Below are 19,091 nucleotides of genomic sequence, written 5' to 3'. Positions count from 1 at the left end.
ATTCCCCACCCCTGCTCTTCAGGAAATACTTTATACATGCCTTAAGATAAAATAGGCAACATCTCCCTTGAGTAGACCAACCCCTCCTTTGCAAGCTTTATTGTAAAACTGGACATGGTTCGACTACAGTAAATTTGGGAAGTGGGGTCTCCTGAGCTTGAAAGATGTGGGGAGGATAAAAGACAGTCACCTGGGGGGGGTGTCTTTATAGCCTGACCTCAGACAAAGTGTTCCTAATGACTCTTTATCCCTGCCCTCCCCTGGCCACAGCCCTCTTTTTAAAAGTAGATACCATCAGCTCCTCTTTCTCAATAGCTCTCCTCCTCCCCTGGGGATGCCTGCGTCAAACTAGTATTTGGGCTAAACTGGGGGCATCTATTTTGGATCTAATTTGATTGCATTCAGATGTAGGCATTTTAACAGCTGGGGACTTGAATGCTAGGCTTGCCACATACGATGAAATGTTTATTTTCTTTGACAGGACTGCTCCGGGCAACCGTTTGCTCCCACTCCATCTTCAGCTTTCCAAAGACATGAGCATTAATCATAGGCAATGCAGCCTGTTGCAATGGCCACCAGATTCAACTTGTGTACTCTCTGTGTATCCATTGCTGGGAATCCTGAAGGGGGACTTGCAGGGGTTTCAGTTCTATTAACTGTCCTTATATTTGAAGCCATTAGTGGACAGATAAGACCACTGAATGGAGCAGAGCTTAACAAAGTGAAAGATGCGCACAGAAAAAGAATATTATCTTAAATAACATTAATGAGCAAGTTAGAGAAATATAGGTTATTGAACTTACACACTTAGCCCACCCAAACATAAAGAATTACATACTTAGACAAAGTAGTTTCAAAAGTAAGTAAAAAGAAGTCTTACTCATTTATAAATAAATTTGGTCCAGTTACATCCATTCAGAAAAGATGACTCTTGTCCTTTTTGTCCCTAAACTGAATTAACTCTTAGCCCTCATTGCTGCTAAGAGCTGCATGCAGAAAGGGGGAACCTCCTGATTCAAGGCCCATTGCATGGCCCAAGATGGAAGAGCTGCAGCTGCATGCTCTGTTCCAGGATGGTGAAGGAGGAGGAAGTGAGGAATGTGGGAGGGGCAACAAACAGCTTCCTCCAGGAGTACATAATTTGCATCCTAGAGCAAACTCACAGACATACTAATGAGGCATGCTGATTTGCTGGGACCTCCAACAGTATTGACTAGACCAGTGTTTCTCAACCTTGGCAACTTGAAGATGTGTGGACTTCAACTTCCAGAATTCCCCAGCCAGCATTCTGGGAGTTGAAGTCCACACAGCTTAAAGCGGCCAAGGTTGAGAAACACTGGTGTATCAGATACCCTCGAGACTGGCCTAAATTCCATGCTGATTCAGATGCAGCTTTGAGGCTTGAAATACTGGATTAAACTACCTTTTTTTGTGGGGGCACCACCCTGGGCATCTTGACCTTGCAGAACAATGTTATATCCTTTTGGAAGAGAGGGCTCATTACAGACTTAAGTTATTATGAACTATCAGCTCACTGTGGAGTCCTTGTTCTCTGAGCCTTGTTGTTTTCTTGCAGACGTTTCATTGCCAGACAAGGCAACATCTTCAGTGCGAAAAGGAGTGGGCCTTGCTCTCTGTTTATATACCATAGCGTCATGAGTACTGATGGTGAGCAGGAGGAGGCCCCTATCCAGGGGGGAAAGCACATGCATAGTTTAGAGGCTTTGAACTGTCCTTCAAAGAAACTCAGAGCAGACCTACCTTGGGTTTTGGATTTATCTGTGTGGGTTTCCCACGCTCTTTCAGTTTGGCAGGATTCTTACTTTCTGAGCCTTCAATAAACACTAGAGACCTACTCATTGTCTCAGCGTGGTACTTCGCTCTAAGTTAGGACACATAGTTTGTCCAGCTTGTGTTGGTGGAGGTGCTGTTCTCTCCTTGGGAGTTCCTTGACTGGGCTGTTGTTTGCTGCTTGGTTGATTGACTGAGTTAATAGTTCCTTGGTGTTGCCTAGTCTGGCAATGAAACATCTGCAAGAAAACAACAAGGCTCAGAGAGCACCAAGGACTCCACAGTTCAACCCTGAGCTACAAATATTTGCTTCGATTGGTATCAGCTCACTGTTTGCCCTTGCTTAGCTCTGAGCAAGCTTGATCTGAAGCAAAACGAAGTCCTCAATATTGATACCTAGTGTGGTGTAAGTGAAGCCCTAGCCCAGTATGCAGTGGGCCTCTTTGGGAAATTGTTCTCCTGTGCCAAGTATTTAGCAAATCTCTCTTGCCTGTCCGGCTACAGTTTTTGCCATCTTTATTTTCAGAACAGAGACTTTGCCCCGCCTGCTGGCTGAAATAGAAACAGATTCCCATGTGCTTTTATTCCATCCTTTCTATTTGGTGCAACAAGCTGACCCAATAATGCCCATCTCTCCCCTTTCTGGCATCAGCCAACCTACTTCACTTGTGGGAAAATAGGAGGAGGGATCATGAACTTTGCCACTCAGAGTTGTACAAAACAAAAGGCAAGATATCAATCTAATAAATAAATAAATTCTCACACCAGCTGAGAGTCGCACCCTTTCTTCCTCTTAACTGATAGGTCATCAAAAGTTGCTAGAAGAGTTGCTTAGGTAAAGGTAAAGGTTTCCCTTGACGTAAAGTCCAGTCGTGTCCGACTCTAGGGGGCGGTGCTCATCTCCGTTTCTAAGCCTTTAGAGCCGGCGTTGTCCATAGGACACTTCCAGGTCATGTGGCCAGCATGACTCACGGACTTAAGAGTTGCTTAATTTGTTGCAATCACCATCACAATCAAACTGTTTAGCAAGTTTGGTAACTTCAACCCTTTTTATATATATTTTTGTCTGTACAATCTTGGTTATCTACAGTGGGTTTCTCTCTTCTTCCCTCCCATCCCCCCCCTAGCATGTCTGTTTTGGACTGTGGTTGTAAAATAAGATGAAACATTAAGATAAAAATACATGGGCACATTCATGTTGCTTTCTCAGCAACCAGACTGATATAGTCTATCACTATGATCTTCTGGGATTTTTTTTAAACTTCTCAATGCAAGCTCTAGGCTTGGGATTTCCTAGTGGTGCCCTATCCAAGTACTAACTAGGTCCCATCTTGCTTTGCTTTTTCAAGGTCAGCTAAACCAGCTAGGTGCTGCCACCTGCTGCAACATAATGCCTGACACAGACAAGATTACTTCTACTTTCCAGGGGAAAGTGGGCTTTGGTCTGATGTTGCATACAGCTTATCACACATCTTGTATCATGACAAGCCTGTGAAACTTAGATTAATATATGTTCGTTCATTCTTATTTGTCTCCCAGCTATTCCTGTAGTTTGCAATTATGGAAGGTGAAAGTTTAGAAGGAAAACATTGACAATCCTATGAGATTGGAGTCTTGCACACATACTTGAGATGCTTGTGCAATATCTGACAAGATTTCATGACTGTGTGAAATTTTGGTCATTTTTAAAGGGGGGGGCATTAGAACCTCAGCACAAGATTGCGTGATGGTGCCTGCTATCTGAAAAGGCTGCCTAGCCCTGAATTGGCCAGGGGTGATTTGTCTCAGTGAGGTACTTCTTGGCACCAGGCATTCTTGACAGCAAGGCCTCCTTCAGCTTTTGCGGGCCAGAGAAGGCAGCCGCAGCAGGCGAGTGAAGCAACATGGCCCCTTTGCTTTTCCGTTGGAAGCCAGGTGGCAACTTTGCTTTACAAAGCCTCTTAGGGTGGGTGCTTGGCTGGAATCCCCTTTGAACAGCTACACAGGAATGGTAGCCACTGATGCATTTCTCTCATCTTTTTAAGTAATCCAAGTCAGTGGCAATCTCCACACCTAATTATGAAGAATGAAACAGTGCCTTTTGTCTGTCCTGAATCTCCCACTATTCAGCTTGACTTGATGATCCTGATTCTTGTATTGTTGAAAGATCAAGTTCTAACTATCATTTTATAAACCACTTTCAAAACCTCCCCCTTGGAAGAAAGGCACCAAAGTTGCCCTGCTCCACAAAAGGTGGCTGGTTGCTGCTGTTGCTCCTGCTGTAACCTGCTGGATGGGATGGGGAGGAACATTCTTTCCTGTGCATGCCTGAAATGGCTCCTGGGACACTAGAGACTATGGTCAGGTCCCTGCTGGCTTCTAAGCATGATTCAAGCATGTCTTGGCAACCTCTTTATTCTGCTGTGCCCCTGGAATTGTTACCGTCAACTTCATCCCACAGCTAAGACAGGTTTCAGTTGTCCTTAACTATTTTAGTGCTAAAGTTATTTCCCCACTGCTGCCAGAAATTCTAAGGCATGCCAAATCTGATGTGCTATGCTGACTTGTGGAGAGAAACAGCCCAATGACATTCATTCAGTTATTTATATAATCACCCATCTTATCAAGGTGATGCTAAGTGGTATACAGAGATTAAAAACAAAGAAATAATACCTTCATTCCACTTCTTCACTGAAAACAGTAATTAAACAGCCAACTGATGGGGCTCACTCATCCTCCCAGTCCAAACTCCTGTGGGAACATTTGGATCTTTAATGCTTTACAAAAGCCCAACAGGGTTGGGGCCATCCAGATCTCCAGGGGAAGGTGGGTCCCCAGGCCAGGCACTGCAAGATGTCTTAATAGATGGAACCTAGAGCATGTCAACTCTGCAAGTTCTGCTGGGGTGAGCAGAGATGATTGGAGACAGGCAGTCCTGCAAATTACCTGGCCCTGTGCCATGTTCAGCTTTATAAGTAATAACCAGCACCTTGGATTGCATCCAAAAGCCCCCTGGGAGCCCATGCAGCTTGTGGAGCTGGTGTTACAGAGCCACATCATGGACTGCCCAAACCTGCCTGTGCTGCTACATTTTGGACCAGCTGCTTCCAAATACTCTTCAGGGACCCTCACGTACAGCTCATTACAATAATCCAACCAGAAGAAGACTAAAGCATGAGTTAAGGCACTTCATACTGGGTTTGGAAGTCCCCCCATCCTTGAATCAAAACCTGTCAGTACCTTTATCTCAGCAGTGAAGGCCCTGTATGAAATCATGCTTGGTTGCTCATCTGCATTGTTTGCTCCACCTACCACCACTGCTGCCCAGCATGTCTGGCATTGACCAAAGGGAGCTTTGCCTTCCGTACCACAGTACAATCTGCGTTCAAGGGACTTGTGGTCCTTACTGTCAATGATATCCTATCTGTTGTGCAAGAAAGGGGAAGACTGAAACATTCTACAATCTGTGTGCACTTTGTATCGAAAGAGTGCAAGGAGGTCCTGACTGGCATACTGTCTTCCGTGAGTAACCTTCCAGGATATGTGTGTGGTTGGTTGCAGAAGCAGAGAGAGGGAGGGAGGAAGGAGGGAGAGAGAGTCTTGTTCAAATTGTGTCTGGAATCCTGAGATGTACAGGAATCGGACCGAAAGCAGGCTCCTCTTTAAAGGAACTGTCCACACCCCTTTTCCTGGCCTTGCCAGTAGCCACACGGACTCAGGAAGAGACCTATTTAAGTTGAGGCGGCACGGGGTGTAACCATGACATCACCTCCTTCATGCCTTCTGAACTCCTTTTCCCGAACCCTTTTCCCGAACCCATGCAGAGGAAAAGCCATGCTCTTCCTAAGGAGCAACCAGTACTTCATGCCACAGCTGAGGTACCAGTGCCCACTTCAGATCTGAATGCTGCAATCACTACATGCAATACAAGCAAAAGATTTGTGAGTCCTAATTTTTTGTTGTGTGAAATACACTTTTATTTGTAAAATCCCAGTTCTTCATTATTAAAAATGATCCCAATTTTTTTTGAAATTCCCATAAATAAAAATGTTCTTTTTACCTGCATGCGAGAACAAAAATGGTAGTCTCATAGCACCTGCTTTAATAGATGTTGTGTTGCTGTTGCCGTTATTTTTATCCACCTTTTTTGCAATCTTCAACTGGTACTTCCATATGGCAATACAGTCTAATAAAACTGCGTCAGTCTTCATTGCACGCCAGCAATAACAAACTATTCCAGCAAAGATCTACTTTCACTCAGCAGGAGTTACTATCCGACCTGTATTCTGGCATGGCTATCTGTAGGTCAATTAAAGCATCCATTCAGGCAACGCAGTTAAGAATGTTATTTCCATCAGATGATCTCCAAACTACTTGTATTTAAGATGGTTTCTTCCAAATGACACCCAAAAGAAATTCCAAGCATCCCGCTCTCCACTCCAGCCACATCACCTGCACTTTCTGCAGCCTCCAATCCTCAGAGGAAGCCTTGGGGAAGGGCACACAGAGGGCTACAGTGGTGAGAAGGGATGGGAAATTCCCATTGTGAAATGTTGTGGGTTGCTTTGGTGGCAATGGATATTTTAGTTATTTGGTTTGTAATCAGTTAAAACTATAATGCATTCTAAAACCCATGCAAGCTACTGTGTCGAACTAAACACAAACCAGTCTGTGTATACTGTTCATCCTGAAGGTTGTGTAGTAAATATTAGGAATTTCATTTCAGGAGGTTCAGACACTGAAAGGGTTAAAAGAAAAAAGCAGGCCTGTCAAGCCAGATTATGAGCACAGAAAACCAAAGCCCAGGAAAATCAGACCTCAGTAGCTAATTGAGAGGGTAGGTTTCCCTTCTCAGGCAGAAGGCAATCTCCACTGGCCCAGAAACAGGAAAGCCTCAGTGGACCACAGCAAGGCCAGAGCTTGGATTTGAACAGCAAGCTAGGATCAGTAAGGTTGCAATACAGATTGTTCTATTTTACAGACTGTGTACATTTGTTTTGGGGTGTGTTGTGTGAGATCCTGGGCTGGAGGGAGCAGTGGCTTGTGAACAACCTCTTTGGAAAGCAATTGCCCACTTCTCCTCTCCCCCTTTTCAACTTTCTTCTAGGCCTCTAACATTGCTATATATAAATCCTAAATATCTAGAATTTGTTGTTTGTTCTGGGAAAGGGATCTAGCCTCCAGTACACATCTTACCTCCTGCTCAGGAAACCAGCAGCAGAGAGTAAAAGGGCTGGTGGCTGCATACTTAGCCAGCTCACCCGGGACTTGCAGGGAGGCTGCAGCACAGGAACTATGGAAGGAAGGTTGGGAGGCCCCTTGTGGGAATTCGCAGGGTCCAAGCCACCACACCCTGTGTGGTCTGCCATAGGATCTGAAACTTAATTTGCTAGAAAATTAATTCAACCAGTACCTGTTATTTTAGTACATTTTTAAAACAGAGCAATGAAATCCATCTTGAAAGATCTGGGAAGGGTGGTCCAATGAAGAAATGTTAGTAATAACTGAGATGCAAAATTCCATTGCTTGCAGTGGTAATCATACCTTCCCCCATTCTTAATTGTATTACTAAAAAGTTGAAGTCTTGCATTACCTTTTGGCCATCTTTTTAATTCTTTTTGAGTCGCTATCTTTAACAGGACTAAGATTTGATTTTATGCTTTTTATGCCTCGGGTGGATGTCTTACATTGTTTTTCTATCATATAAGTGACAAAATGATTGTGATAAAAATGCAGTAAATAAATAAGCCTGAAGTGGGTTTGCGTGTAGCAGGACTGGGAACTTTACTCAGTTCTGCTTCACAAAATGAAATTCTAAGCTTGGTATTCTTTACTTCAATTCTTTATTTCAAAGTGCCTGTCTTTTTGCACTGCCCTTTGGTAGGCATCATAGGTCCTCTACATTTTGAGGTGGGAAGAACACATAAAAGGTAGTATAAGCCTGAAATTGGCTAGTGCTCTTGCTACAGAGTGCAAGGAAAATATTACAGTTGCCACTATGGAAAATTGGTGGTAAATTCGATGTATAATTCAAAAGTGATTTTCATGTAGATGCAAGCCACATATTCCTGCAACCAGATTTTGATTCTCAATGGTATTGTTCTATATTTATTACAGGAAAGCTTCTAATATGTAACGTGATTATTTTATGGTATTTGGCTGAAAGGAATATTCTCCTCAACTAATTTACATTTAAAATGAGAATGTCATCTTATATTCTGTCAAACCTAGGAGGCAGTCATCTTAATTCAGGATCATCTTCCTTTCAGATACCTTGATCTAAAAGGCTGGTAGGCAGCTTTCAGAGAAGAAGGGAACAATGTACGATGTCCTAATAAAAATATAATTAAATGTCAGGTCTACTCACTTTCCATCTCCTGCCAACCTAGCAGTTCGAAAACATGCCAATGTGAGTAGATCAATAGGTACCACTTCGGCGGGAAGGTAACGGCGTTCCGAGTCGTCATGCTGGCCACATGACCCAGAAGTGTCTATGACAACGCCGGCTCCAAGGCTTAGAAACGGAGATGAGCACCGCCCCCTAGAGTCGGACACGACTGGACTTTACGTCAAGGGAAACCTTTACCTTTACTACTCACTTTCCATACAGTGAGTCCCTTTCTGAGTAAGAAGCATAGGAAATTTCCATGAGATTCTGAAATCTGCTGACACTGCTCCCCACCTTTGATTGCTGAAAAAAAACAGGCTTACACATGAAAGTGCAGGTACATCTTTAATGTCTTTAACACAAAGCTTTGTGTTTTTCAAAAATGAGCATGGGGTGTGTGTGTTTTAACTTTACATTCTGTCTATGTACAACTGTATTTGTACTGATGTTAATGGAATTTTTATAACTCAAACATGGCGCATTTATAAAATGAGTTTATCAAAATACACTAGTTAATAAATAAGTCCAGCCAAACCAACCTACTCAGAGTTAAAATTAACTTTGGCAGGCTTAAATGTGGTATATAGTCCATTATGACTATTATGCTTACTCTTTTATTCCTCCCTACCCCCAGATGCTCATCTTTTGATTAAGGAAGCGGCATTCCTGAGAGATTTCTCATTCCACATCATCTTCAGCTAAGCATTGCGCACTTACAATTCTCTGTAAAATAAAATACGGGAACAACTTTAAAATAAAACTGTTAGTGTATTTCTCCAGTTAAGCACATTACTGAAATCAGTCACAGTCTCTATCTTTTGAAAATCAACCTCCCTCTCCTTTGAAAATCAACACCAGTAAGTAGCAGTATTTAACATGCAATTAAAGGTATTTAGAGAAATAATGAACCAAGACAGCCAAGGGCCAAGAGAACATATGGTAAGGTGGAAATGATCCTGTACAATCTGGCCAGACTACATACTGAAAACCTCAGTATATACTGTTTCAAAAATAGTTTTTAAGCCAGGACATAAGAGTGATTTCACTCTCTTATGCCTCACAAATCTCTCACAGCAGAGTTTTAGGCTACTACCTCAACATCTGGCCATTAGACATGCTTAATGGAGTACACCAAGAACTCCTGTATTCAATCCATTTTTTATTATTTTGGTGTACTCCAGAACGTTCCATCCCTGGAATGGCAGGATTTGCACATCTCAGACACAACTATAAATGTGTTGGTTGAAGTAGAGATTTCTGCGCACCACTGAAAATGTTTTAATCTTATTGAAAATTGTATGTAATACTCTTTTTCTGCTTTTGGAAGCCTTTCATGTAGTAAAGCCTTCTCTAATGGGAAGGTATTTTCCAGTTCTTTCTCCCCGCTGGAATTTCTCCCCAAACAACTGAAGCAGAATACAAATGAACTCAAGAGAACGTTAGCAGAATCCCTCCTTCTGCTCACTGAAGCTTTTACTGGATTGAAGAGTCTTCAGGAATGGAAGGATACTACTGGATGCAACCCAAGCAGCTAATTAAAGTACTATAGTAACAGGAATAGGTAGCCAGGTAGTCACCATACACACAACATGCTCAGATGAAACAACAAACTATAAGCATGATTTATATATGGATGCACTTTGATTCTTTCCCCAGAATACCACAGTCTGGAAACAGCCATCCAAAATTTGAGTTTAGTGTGTTGTTTGTAATGTACTTCTGTGAACAAACAATTATAGAACATCCTCATTGTTTGCTGTAGCTTTATTTATGGAGGCAGTCTAGTTAGTTATGCCCGAAATACCTGTCAGACAAGACAATAAACTTAAAAAAAACCCTCCACATCGGTGTTTCTTAGCCACATGGCTCATGATATGGATCCAGTGGGCACATTTAACTAGTAAATCATACTCTGAACACACCATTGGGAAAAAATGTTATTCAACAGCACTGCTTTAGCAGGGATAAGCCTTTTTAACTTATTATAAGCTATGGTAGCTGTTTCTCTTTAAAGTTTCTTATTATGCAACATTGAAATAAGAACATGTGTGGCAGGAAAAGAGCTGAGATATTTGAATTGGCTTCTTGCAACTACTGCAGTAAGATCTAATACAAAATCAACTATTTTATGGATAAATTTCATATATCCAACAATATCTAGAAATTTGTATTAAACCCATTTCTTAGCACTCTGAACTTTATCTCAGCTCTCCTCAAATGCTTTGGGCATGCCCAAATAATACTGATAATGACTTATTCTATTTCAAAAACCAAATAATAAATATTTTCATACCTGACTAATTGTAGGAAGTTTAGTAAGAAGCATTTGGAAAACTGGTGGTGGAAGAGTCTGTTGGAGAACTTGTAGTAACTGCTGTGGTTGTCCACAAACAGCAATGGCATTTGTCAAGTGATCAACACCCTTTTCATATTCTCCTGAATAAAAAAACAACCATATTATAGTGGCTATTGATTAGACATAATGACATTTAAAGTAGACTTGGAACTAACCTGTTAGGTAATATTTTGGAAATTTCAACAACTTATTTCAACAAATGAGGTAAAATATCCACATGCCACATCTATAAATTTGTTAACAAAATAACACCCATTCAAAGGTCAAATCACTACCCTGGAATTTTCAGGCTTCATTTCTCTTAGTCTGTTAGTGACATTCTTGAATTATGAGCTATTTTAGACAAATTTACGTAGAAAAACAACATACCGTACATTAAAGTAACAGTGATAAAGTTAACGTTTTGAAAGTACAGTTTTAAATTGAGGATCCTATGATGTTTTTTTAAACTCTCAAAATGTAATTTGGCCTGCAATCCTATGCCCCGGGATTTAGTGCAACTGAATTTAGCCGAACTCACTTCTAAGTAGGTTCATAAGGACTGCGCTGATGGAAATTTATTAAACAAACAAAAAATCATCAAATTCGGTAGGGCTTGGATTACATGTTTGTAAATGTACACAGGCTTGCCCTTTAAAGGATATTCAGTTATTTTATCTTCCAAAAAACTGGTTTCAATCATAAGTATTCTTTATACTAATTTTATATCTCCAATCCACTACATACAAGTTAGCAAAAAGAGAGAAAAAAATGCAACAACCTTGTGCTAGAAGTTCCTCTCCCAATTGTATCTCTTCAAGGAAGAATTTCTGAACTGCTTCAGCATCTTTTAGATCAGGCAACTACAAAAATGACATCAAATCAGCCATTTAAGTACCATAGCAAAACCTCCCACCTCCTTCCACCATGCTTTTAAATATAATACTTAAACTTTCAATGTCCATAAAATTAAGAATACTAAGAACTTCCCAAGAACAAAGAGAAGTTTACAAGGAATATTACATTCCTTTTTTTTTTTTTTTTACAAATCGTTAAATAGAGAAAAAAAAATCCCCTTGTTTCTTAGTCTTCCTGTTTGCTACAGAAATTAGCTATTCATGAACTGTATCACCCCACAATTCGCCACGCTAATAAAGCATACATGGATCAGTATGCATAAAAGGGAATAGCAGAAGGTTATTTGCCCCTACCCAGCAGCTCCTGAATGGGCTAAGTTGGGTTGGGAGCTCAAAAGGAAGGGAAGCTTGCTGAAAAACTAGTTGAGGGATCTCCAATGGAAAAGGGGAAGGGAGAAAGGGAAAGTCAGCTTCTTGCTTCTCCGAAATCATGCTATTGAATATATGCTAGAAAGCATTGATGGTACAATGGTTTCAAGCCAGAGACCACTTTGATAAAAACTTTATTGTATTTATTCAAGTATTTTTATACCATCCCACTTCAGAGATTCTTGATAGTTATCAGGAGATTATAAAATGAGGAAAGAAATCTCAGCTCCAACAAAATAACACAAGAAAAGCCATCCAAATAAAACAGCAAGCACAAGTAAATATAGTAAGATCAAGGCATCATGTTCACATTAGCTCCAAAGCCTGCCAGTAGAGCATATATGCAGCATAAAAACCGTACCAATACCTTAGAAAATCCTGCTCTTTCTTTGGCAAGCTTCTGTTTCTTTCTTCCTATAGATTAAATAAGGATATATTGATTTTCAAGCAATCATACTACTTGCACTTCAGAGTTAACTTTTGGAAAGGAGGTCCCACCTCCATAGAATTCAATATCTATCATAGCAAAGAACATACTGAGGGAGATGCTCACATGCAACATCAAAAAGAGTATTACCTTTTACATATAGAACAATTATTATGTTATGCAAAGTTATATCGTGAGGTACTGAGCTCACTCAAGAGTCAATGAAAGATGTTATTAAAATATTCCTATACTTTTCTTACTTGTTCTAGCACTAGAGACTTGAGTTTGTTTCTTGTGTATTTTATCTTATAAACCACCAAGAGTCCTTAGAAAATTGGTGGTCTATAAATGTAATAAATAAATACCTCAGGAGCCACATTTTAATCAAATGCTGAATTTAAGTTCACCGGTGGGCTCTTCCACACAGGTATAGGGAGACCAGCAGTGATAGGATTACCACATAATCAGGGAGTTTTCAGCACTGTGACCCCTACATCAATAAGAAGCAAGCTAGTTATTTCTTCTTAGTACCATCTATTGTAAACTGCTTTGGAGAAACATTTACTCTGACGGCATAAAACTCACCTTAGTTATCAAGTTAAATATGACAGCATTATTTCACAATTTAGGGAAAAGGTTTCCACAAGCATGCTTTTTTATTAAGGGAAAACATACCAAAGGACATTGAGTACTTGTTGAAGAGCTGAAATAATGCAGAACTATAAAAGAACATGCTGCATTTTGGATAACTCTACATTTTCCTTTTGCATTCCTCCTTATCCTGGAAGTTATTAGTGCAACAGTACCAGGAGGGTTTGAGAATGCATTACACAGTAGAGAGTCGCTTTTAAATTCATCTCCAGCAAACTTCAGAAAACTTAATATATCAACCAATTTTACTAAAAGAACTGAAAATACCTGCCCATATAGAAACTTCATGACTCTACAAGTAGGATTTGTAGATGCTGAAGCCTAAGTATTTAATATTACAATGTGAAGGAAACTAGAGTTTCTATGTAGTATTAAAAGCAAGATTCTTCCTCCTCAGGTTTCTTTTTCCAAGACACATTTACCTTCTGTGGCACTCAGATGGCTAATGAACATGTTGGGGGGAGTGTCCACTGTGCATTTTAACTATTTTTCATTTGCATGGAGAGTGGGAAGAGAAAATCAAGTCTTGTTTCCCACTGACCCTCTTTTGGTTTCAATTAGCATTCAGCCACTAGGGCTTACCATTAGGAGAAATGATGAAATATGCCATTACTGTGCCTCTGATTTTTAGTGAATAAATATTTTAGAAGATTATATAACTTTTCTATGAATACACAAAGTATTTGTAAAGCAAAGCTCTAAACATGAAGGTTTCTACAATTTAATTTGAGTACATTACATATTCTACAGTTACAAACATGTATGTTTATTATTTAACCTCACAGCAAAACAAACCTCATTTCCTGGGACAATACTATATGATTAAAACAGCACTGGACACAGAATTCTTGCACACACATTGTGTCTCTGCGTATTAAGAACATATATGCTTATGTGTATTCAAATGTCAGGATCAGTGTTCAAAGCAGTATTCATTTCTGAATCTACTGAATCTCAAAATTGTGGCTGGCTAACACTGAAGGTGAAGGAGATTTTGGTGATGAATGAAACATCTAATTAAGCAAGCAAGTACAGAGAGCAAATAGGATTTTGACAGGAGAGTTTAGATGAGCACAATCATTACTTGGCAGAAGCAAAATATTATCAAGCCAACCAGATCTCCTTTTTTTGATAGACCACTTTAGTTGACCATGGGAATATAATAGACATAATGTACCTTAACTTCACTAAAGCATTTAACAAAGGTTCCTGTGGGATCCTCAAAGAGAAGACAGCAAAACGTGGGTTTGCTACCATTAGAAACAGAGCTGGTTGAACACCATACCCAGTAAGTATATGTAAATGGCTCTGTGAGGAGTGGAATGAAGTGTTCATGGTATAGTGCAGAACTCTCATTCTGCGTCTAGTGTTGTTAAATATATTTATAAACACCTTGATTGAGAGGTAAGAAAATATTATTTGTGAATGACATAAAGGTGGGGGCAAATAGCAAATTCCTCAGAGGACAATATCAAAATTCAGGAAATTTTATCCCAAGAGGGAAAGATACAAAATCCTTATTTTGGATAGGAAAAATCAAAGACATAAATATAGGATGGGGAGATCATACTGGCAGCACCTGCAAAAGGGATCTGGCAGTGTTGATGAATCACAAACCAAACACGAATGTAATACAACTGTTAAAAAAAGGAAATGCAATCCTGGGCTGCAACAAAGTAGTGTAAGATCAAGGGAAGTAATCATTCCTTTTTATTTGCATTGGTCAGACCACACCTAGACTATGTATCACATTTAGTTCTGGGCATGCCATTTTAGAAAGAACATTTACAAACTGGAGTATGCTTAGAGGAAAGCAACCAAGGTGATAAGGGGCCCAGAATGAAAAACATGGTTAGAAGCACTGGCTATGTTTAGAATAGAGAGAAGACTGAGGGAAGGCACAATCGCTATCATCAAGTATCTGAAGTGCTGTCATGTATAAGACAGGGCCAAATTCTTCCGAAATGTTCCAGAATAAATAATGGGTTTAAACTACAAGGAAACGGATTTAGGTTGGGCATCTGGAGAAATACTCAACAATAGAACAGGTTGCCTCAGAAAGACGGCTGACTCTTTTAGCTGGAGGTGTTTAAGTCTGGGCAGCCATTTGCTGGGATGTGTAGTAGTCGATTTGTGCACTGAGTTTAGGATTGGACTAGATGATCTCCAAGGCATCCTTCAACCGTTAAACCCTATGAGGTAAACCTCTTCTCCTAAGCAAGCACATCAAAGGTCATTAAAGCAAGGCAGAAGAATACCCTGAGACCTAGTTTGCCTTTGTGGGGCTGCGACAGATCCAAGGTCCCCTCTCTGGCAGAGGCCTCGGCACTGAAGAAAAGGCTCTAACCAGCAGTCACCTGGGCCCTGGAAGCCACAAGTCAGGGCAGGGAACGGAGCCTTCAAAGCACGGCGGAGGATGACCCTTACACGCCCAGCCGCAAAGGGAAAGGCAAGAAAAACCATCGGGTCGTGAAAAGGGCGGGCGGGAAGCGCGAAGTCAGTCCGCGGCTGCGGGCGCACGAGGGGAGCGGCCGAGAGACTCACGTTCCCGCAACCGGTTCTTGAAGTTGGGGTCGCTCCTCCTCTTGCGGTCGAAATAGATACAGTAACCGATGAAAAGGGCGCCGCAGACGCCCGCGGCGATAGCGCTGGTCTTGCCCCCCATCATTCTGCCCTCGCGCCCGCCTCGCACTTCCCAGGCACCTTGGCTAGGCACGCAGGAAAGGAAGGACCGCCTCACACAGGAACCGTACGTCATCAGCAGGCGACGGCAAGCGGTTCACTTGCCCGAGGCGAGCACTTGAAAAACGGAGGCCAAGCGCCTCCTACCTGAAATGTGTCCGTGCACGCGTCTCTTCACCAGGGATCGCCCTCTGCTTTGCATTGCGCATGTGTGAAGGATTTGCGCGCGGCTCTTTTTGTTAAGCGCGAGAATGCTATCTTGGCTGCATGTTCAGCTCGGGCGAGTGCGTGTCTGTTTATTAAGAAGTAATTCCCTATATGGGATTTGACTGGACAGAAAGCATGCAAATCAATACATTAGCTATCTATCAGCATTAAGTCGAAATTAGTGCTAAATGATTATTTTTCCGAATCCACTATCAACGATAAACCCTTGAGAATATTAACATGGTGGGGGGGCGAACAGAGAAAAAGTCTACTGTATTATAACTTTATCAGAACCAGGCCATAATTTCACATTATTAGAAACCCCGAGACGTATTGGATCCCTCATAGCAATTACAATGAAAGGGATGTTGTTGTTGTTTATTCGTTTAGTCGCTTCCGACTCTTCGTGACTTCATGGACCAGCCCACGCCAGAGCTTCCTGTCGGTCGTCAACACCCCCAGCTCCCCCAGGGACGAGTCCGTCACCTCTAGAATATCATCCATCCATCTTGCCCTTGGTCGGCCCCTCTTCCTTTTGCCTTCCACTCTCCCTAGCATCAGCATCTTCTCCAGGCTGTCCTGTCTTCTCATTATGTGGCCAAAGTATTTCAGTTTTGCCTTTAATATCGTTCCCTCAAGTGAGCAGTCTGGCTTTATTTCCTGGAGGATGGTCTGGTTGGATCTTCTTGCAGTCCAAGGCACTCTCAGAATTTTCCTCCAACACCACAGTTCAAAAGCATCGATCTTCCTTCGCTCAGCCTTCCTTATGGTCCAGCTCTCGCAGCCATATGTTACTACAGGGAACACCATTGCTTTAACTATGCGGACCTTTGTTGTCAGTGTGATGTCTCTGCTCTTAACTATTTTATCGAGATTTGTCATTGCTCTTCTTCCTAGGATTAAGCGTCTTCTGATTTCCTGACTGCAGTCAGCATCTGCAGTAATCTTTGCACCTAGGAATACAAAGTCTTTCACTGCTTCTACATTTTCTCCCTCTATTTGCCAGTTATCAATCAAGCTGGTTGCCATAATCTTGGTTTTTTTGAGGTTTAGCTGCAAACCAGCTTTTGCACTTTCTTCTTTCACCTTCATCATAAGGCTCCTCAGTTCCTCTTCACTTTCAGCCATCAAAGTGGTATCATCTGCATATCTGAGATTGTTAATGTTTCTTCCAGAGATTTTAACTCCAGCCTTGGATTCCTCAAGGCCAGCTTGTCGCATGATGTGTTCTGCATACAAGTTGAATAGGTAGGGTGAGAGTATACAGCCCTGCCGTACTCCTTTCCCAATCTTAAACCAGTCTGTTGTTCCGTGGTCTGTTCTTACTGTTGCTACTTGGTCGTTATACAGATTCTTCAGGAGGCATACAAGATGACTTGGTATCCCCATACCACTAAGAACTTGCCACAATTTGTTATGGTCCACACAGTCAAAGGCTTTAGAATAGTCAATAAAACAGAAATAGATGTTTTTCTGAAACTCCCTGGCTTTTTCCATTATCCAGCGGATATTGGCAATTTGGTCTCTAGTTCCTCTGCCTTTTCTAAACCCAGCTTGTACATCTGGCAATTCTCGCTCCATGAACTGCTGAAGTCTACCTTGCAGGATCTTGAGCATTACCTTACTGGCATGTGAAATGAGTGCCACTGTTCGATAGTTTGAACATTCTTTAGTGTTTCCCTTTTTTGGTATGGGGATATAAGTTGATTTTTTCCAGTCTGATGGCCATTCTTGTGTTTTCCAAATTTGCTGGCATATAGCATGCATTACCTTGACAGCATCATCTTGCAAGATTTTGAACAGTTCAGCTGGGATGCCGTCGTCTCCTGTTGCCTTGTTATTAGCAATGCTTCTTAAGGCCCACTCAACCTCACTCTTCAGGATGTCTGGCTCTAGCTCACCGACCACACCGTCAAAGCTATCCCCGATATTGTTATCCTTCCTATACAGGTTTTCTGTATATTCTTGCCACCTTTTCTTGATCTCTTCTTCTTCTGTTAGGTCCTTGCCATCTTTGTTTTTGATCATACCCATTTTTGCCTGGAATTTACCTCCAATGTTTCTAATTTTCTGGAAGAGGTCTCTTGTCCTTCCTATTCTATTGTCTTCTTCCACTTCCGCGCATTGCTTGTTTAAAAATAATTCCTTATCTCTTCTGGCTAACCTCTGGAATTTTGCATTTAATTGGGCATATCTCCCCCTATCACTGTTGCCTTTTGCTTTCCTTCTTTCTTGGGCTATTTCTAGTGTCTCAGCAGACAGCCATTTTGCCTTCTTGGTTTTCTCTTTCTTTGGGATGTATTTTGTTGCCGCCTCCTGAACAATGCTGCCAACTTCTGTCCAGAGTTCTTCCGGGACCCTATCTACTAAGTCCAGTCCCTTAAATCTATTCTTCACCTCCACTGCATATTCCTTAGGAATATTAGTGAGCTCATATCTAGCTGATCTGTGGGTCTTCCCTAATCTCTTTAGTCTGATCCTAAATCGTGCAAGAAGAACTACAATCAGCTCCAGGCCTTGTTTTTACCGACTGTACAGATGTCCGCCACCTTTGGCTGCAAAGGATGTAATCAATCTGATTTCGGTGTTGTCCATCTGGTGAAGTCCATGTATAAAGCCGTCTCTTAGGTTATTGGAAGAGAGTGTTTGTTATGCAGAGTGAATTGTCTTGGCAAAATTCTATCAGCCTGTGTCCTGCTTCGTTTTGTTCTCCCAGGCCATACTTACCTGTAATTCGAGGTGTCATTTGACTGCCCACCTTAGCATTCCAGTCTCCTGTGATGAAAATAACATCTCTTTTAGGCGTGTTGTCCAGTAGGTGCTGCAGATCCTCATAGAACTGCTCTACTTCAGCTTCTTCAGCATTTGTGGTTGGGGCGTATATTTGGATCACTGTGATGTTAGATGGCTTGCCCTGAATTCGAATTGAGATCATTCTGTCGTTTTTTGGGTTGTATCCAAGCACTGCTTTAGCCACTTTACTATTAATTATGAAGGCTACTCCATTTCTTCTGTGGTCCTCTTGTCCGCAGTAGTAGATCTGGTGGTCATTTGATGTGAAGTGGCCCATTCCAGTCCATTTCAGTTCACTGACGCCCAGAATGTCTATCTTTAATCTTGACATCTCACCAATAACCACATCCAATTTGCCCTGGCTCATAGATCTTACATTCCAGGTTCCGATGGTGTGTTGATCCTTAGAACATCGGATTCGCCGTTCACCACCAGCACCGTCGGCCGCTAGCCGTCCTTTCGGCTTTGAGCTAGCTGCGTCATCACATCTGGGGCTAGTTGAGCTCATCCTCTGTTCCTCCCCAGTAGCATTTTGACCATCTTCCGACCTGG

The 19,091-nt window shown here is 41.6% G+C and overlaps 1 protein-coding gene and 1 non-coding gene across 2 annotated transcripts; both read right to left on the bottom strand.

The window, feature by feature from the left end:
- Window positions 1–8,490: 8,490 nt before the first annotated feature.
- TOMM20 (translocase of outer mitochondrial membrane 20) lies at window positions 8,491–15,596 on the bottom strand. Its single transcript, XM_063306674.1, has 5 exons — window positions 15,402–15,596; window positions 12,147–12,193; window positions 11,275–11,356; window positions 10,452–10,594; window positions 8,491–8,881 (listed from the first exon to the last, which is right to left on the bottom strand). Exons 1-5 carry the CDS (start codon window positions 15,523–15,525, stop codon window positions 8,837–8,839), a joined length of 441 nt encoding a protein of 146 aa, XP_063162744.1. The 5' UTR covers window positions 15,526–15,596; the 3' UTR covers window positions 8,491–8,836.
- Window positions 12,897–13,033, bottom strand: LOC134488688 (small nucleolar RNA SNORA14). Its single transcript, XR_010067007.1, has one exon. It is a non-coding gene; the product is annotated as a small nucleolar RNA SNORA14 (small nucleolar RNA).
- Window positions 15,597–19,091: the final 3,495 nt, after the last annotated feature.

The sequence above is a fragment of the Candoia aspera genome, chromosome 1 (assembly GCF_035149785.1).
Source record: "Candoia aspera isolate rCanAsp1 chromosome 1, rCanAsp1.hap2, whole genome shotgun sequence".
Taxonomy (NCBI): domain Eukaryota; kingdom Metazoa; phylum Chordata; class Lepidosauria; order Squamata; family Boidae; genus Candoia; species Candoia aspera.
The sequence above is the reverse complement of the archived record's forward strand: the minus strand, read 5'-3'. Positions and strand labels throughout refer to the sequence as shown.

Bases quoted from the DNA above. Each gene is read 5' to 3' on its own strand.
- TOMM20 (XM_063306674.1), bottom strand. From the start codon at position 15,525: ATGATGGGGGGCAAGACCAGCGCTATCGCCGCGGGCGTCTGCGGCGCC. The intron at 12,194-15,401 runs GTGAGTCTCTCG...TTTAATCTATAG, and splicing joins CAAGAACCGGTTGCGGGAAC to GAAGAAAGAAACAGAAGCTT. The intron at 10,595-11,274 runs GTTGTTGCATTT...TTTTTTATTCAG, and splicing joins AGAGGAACTTCTAGCACAAG to GAGAATATGAAAAGGGTGTT.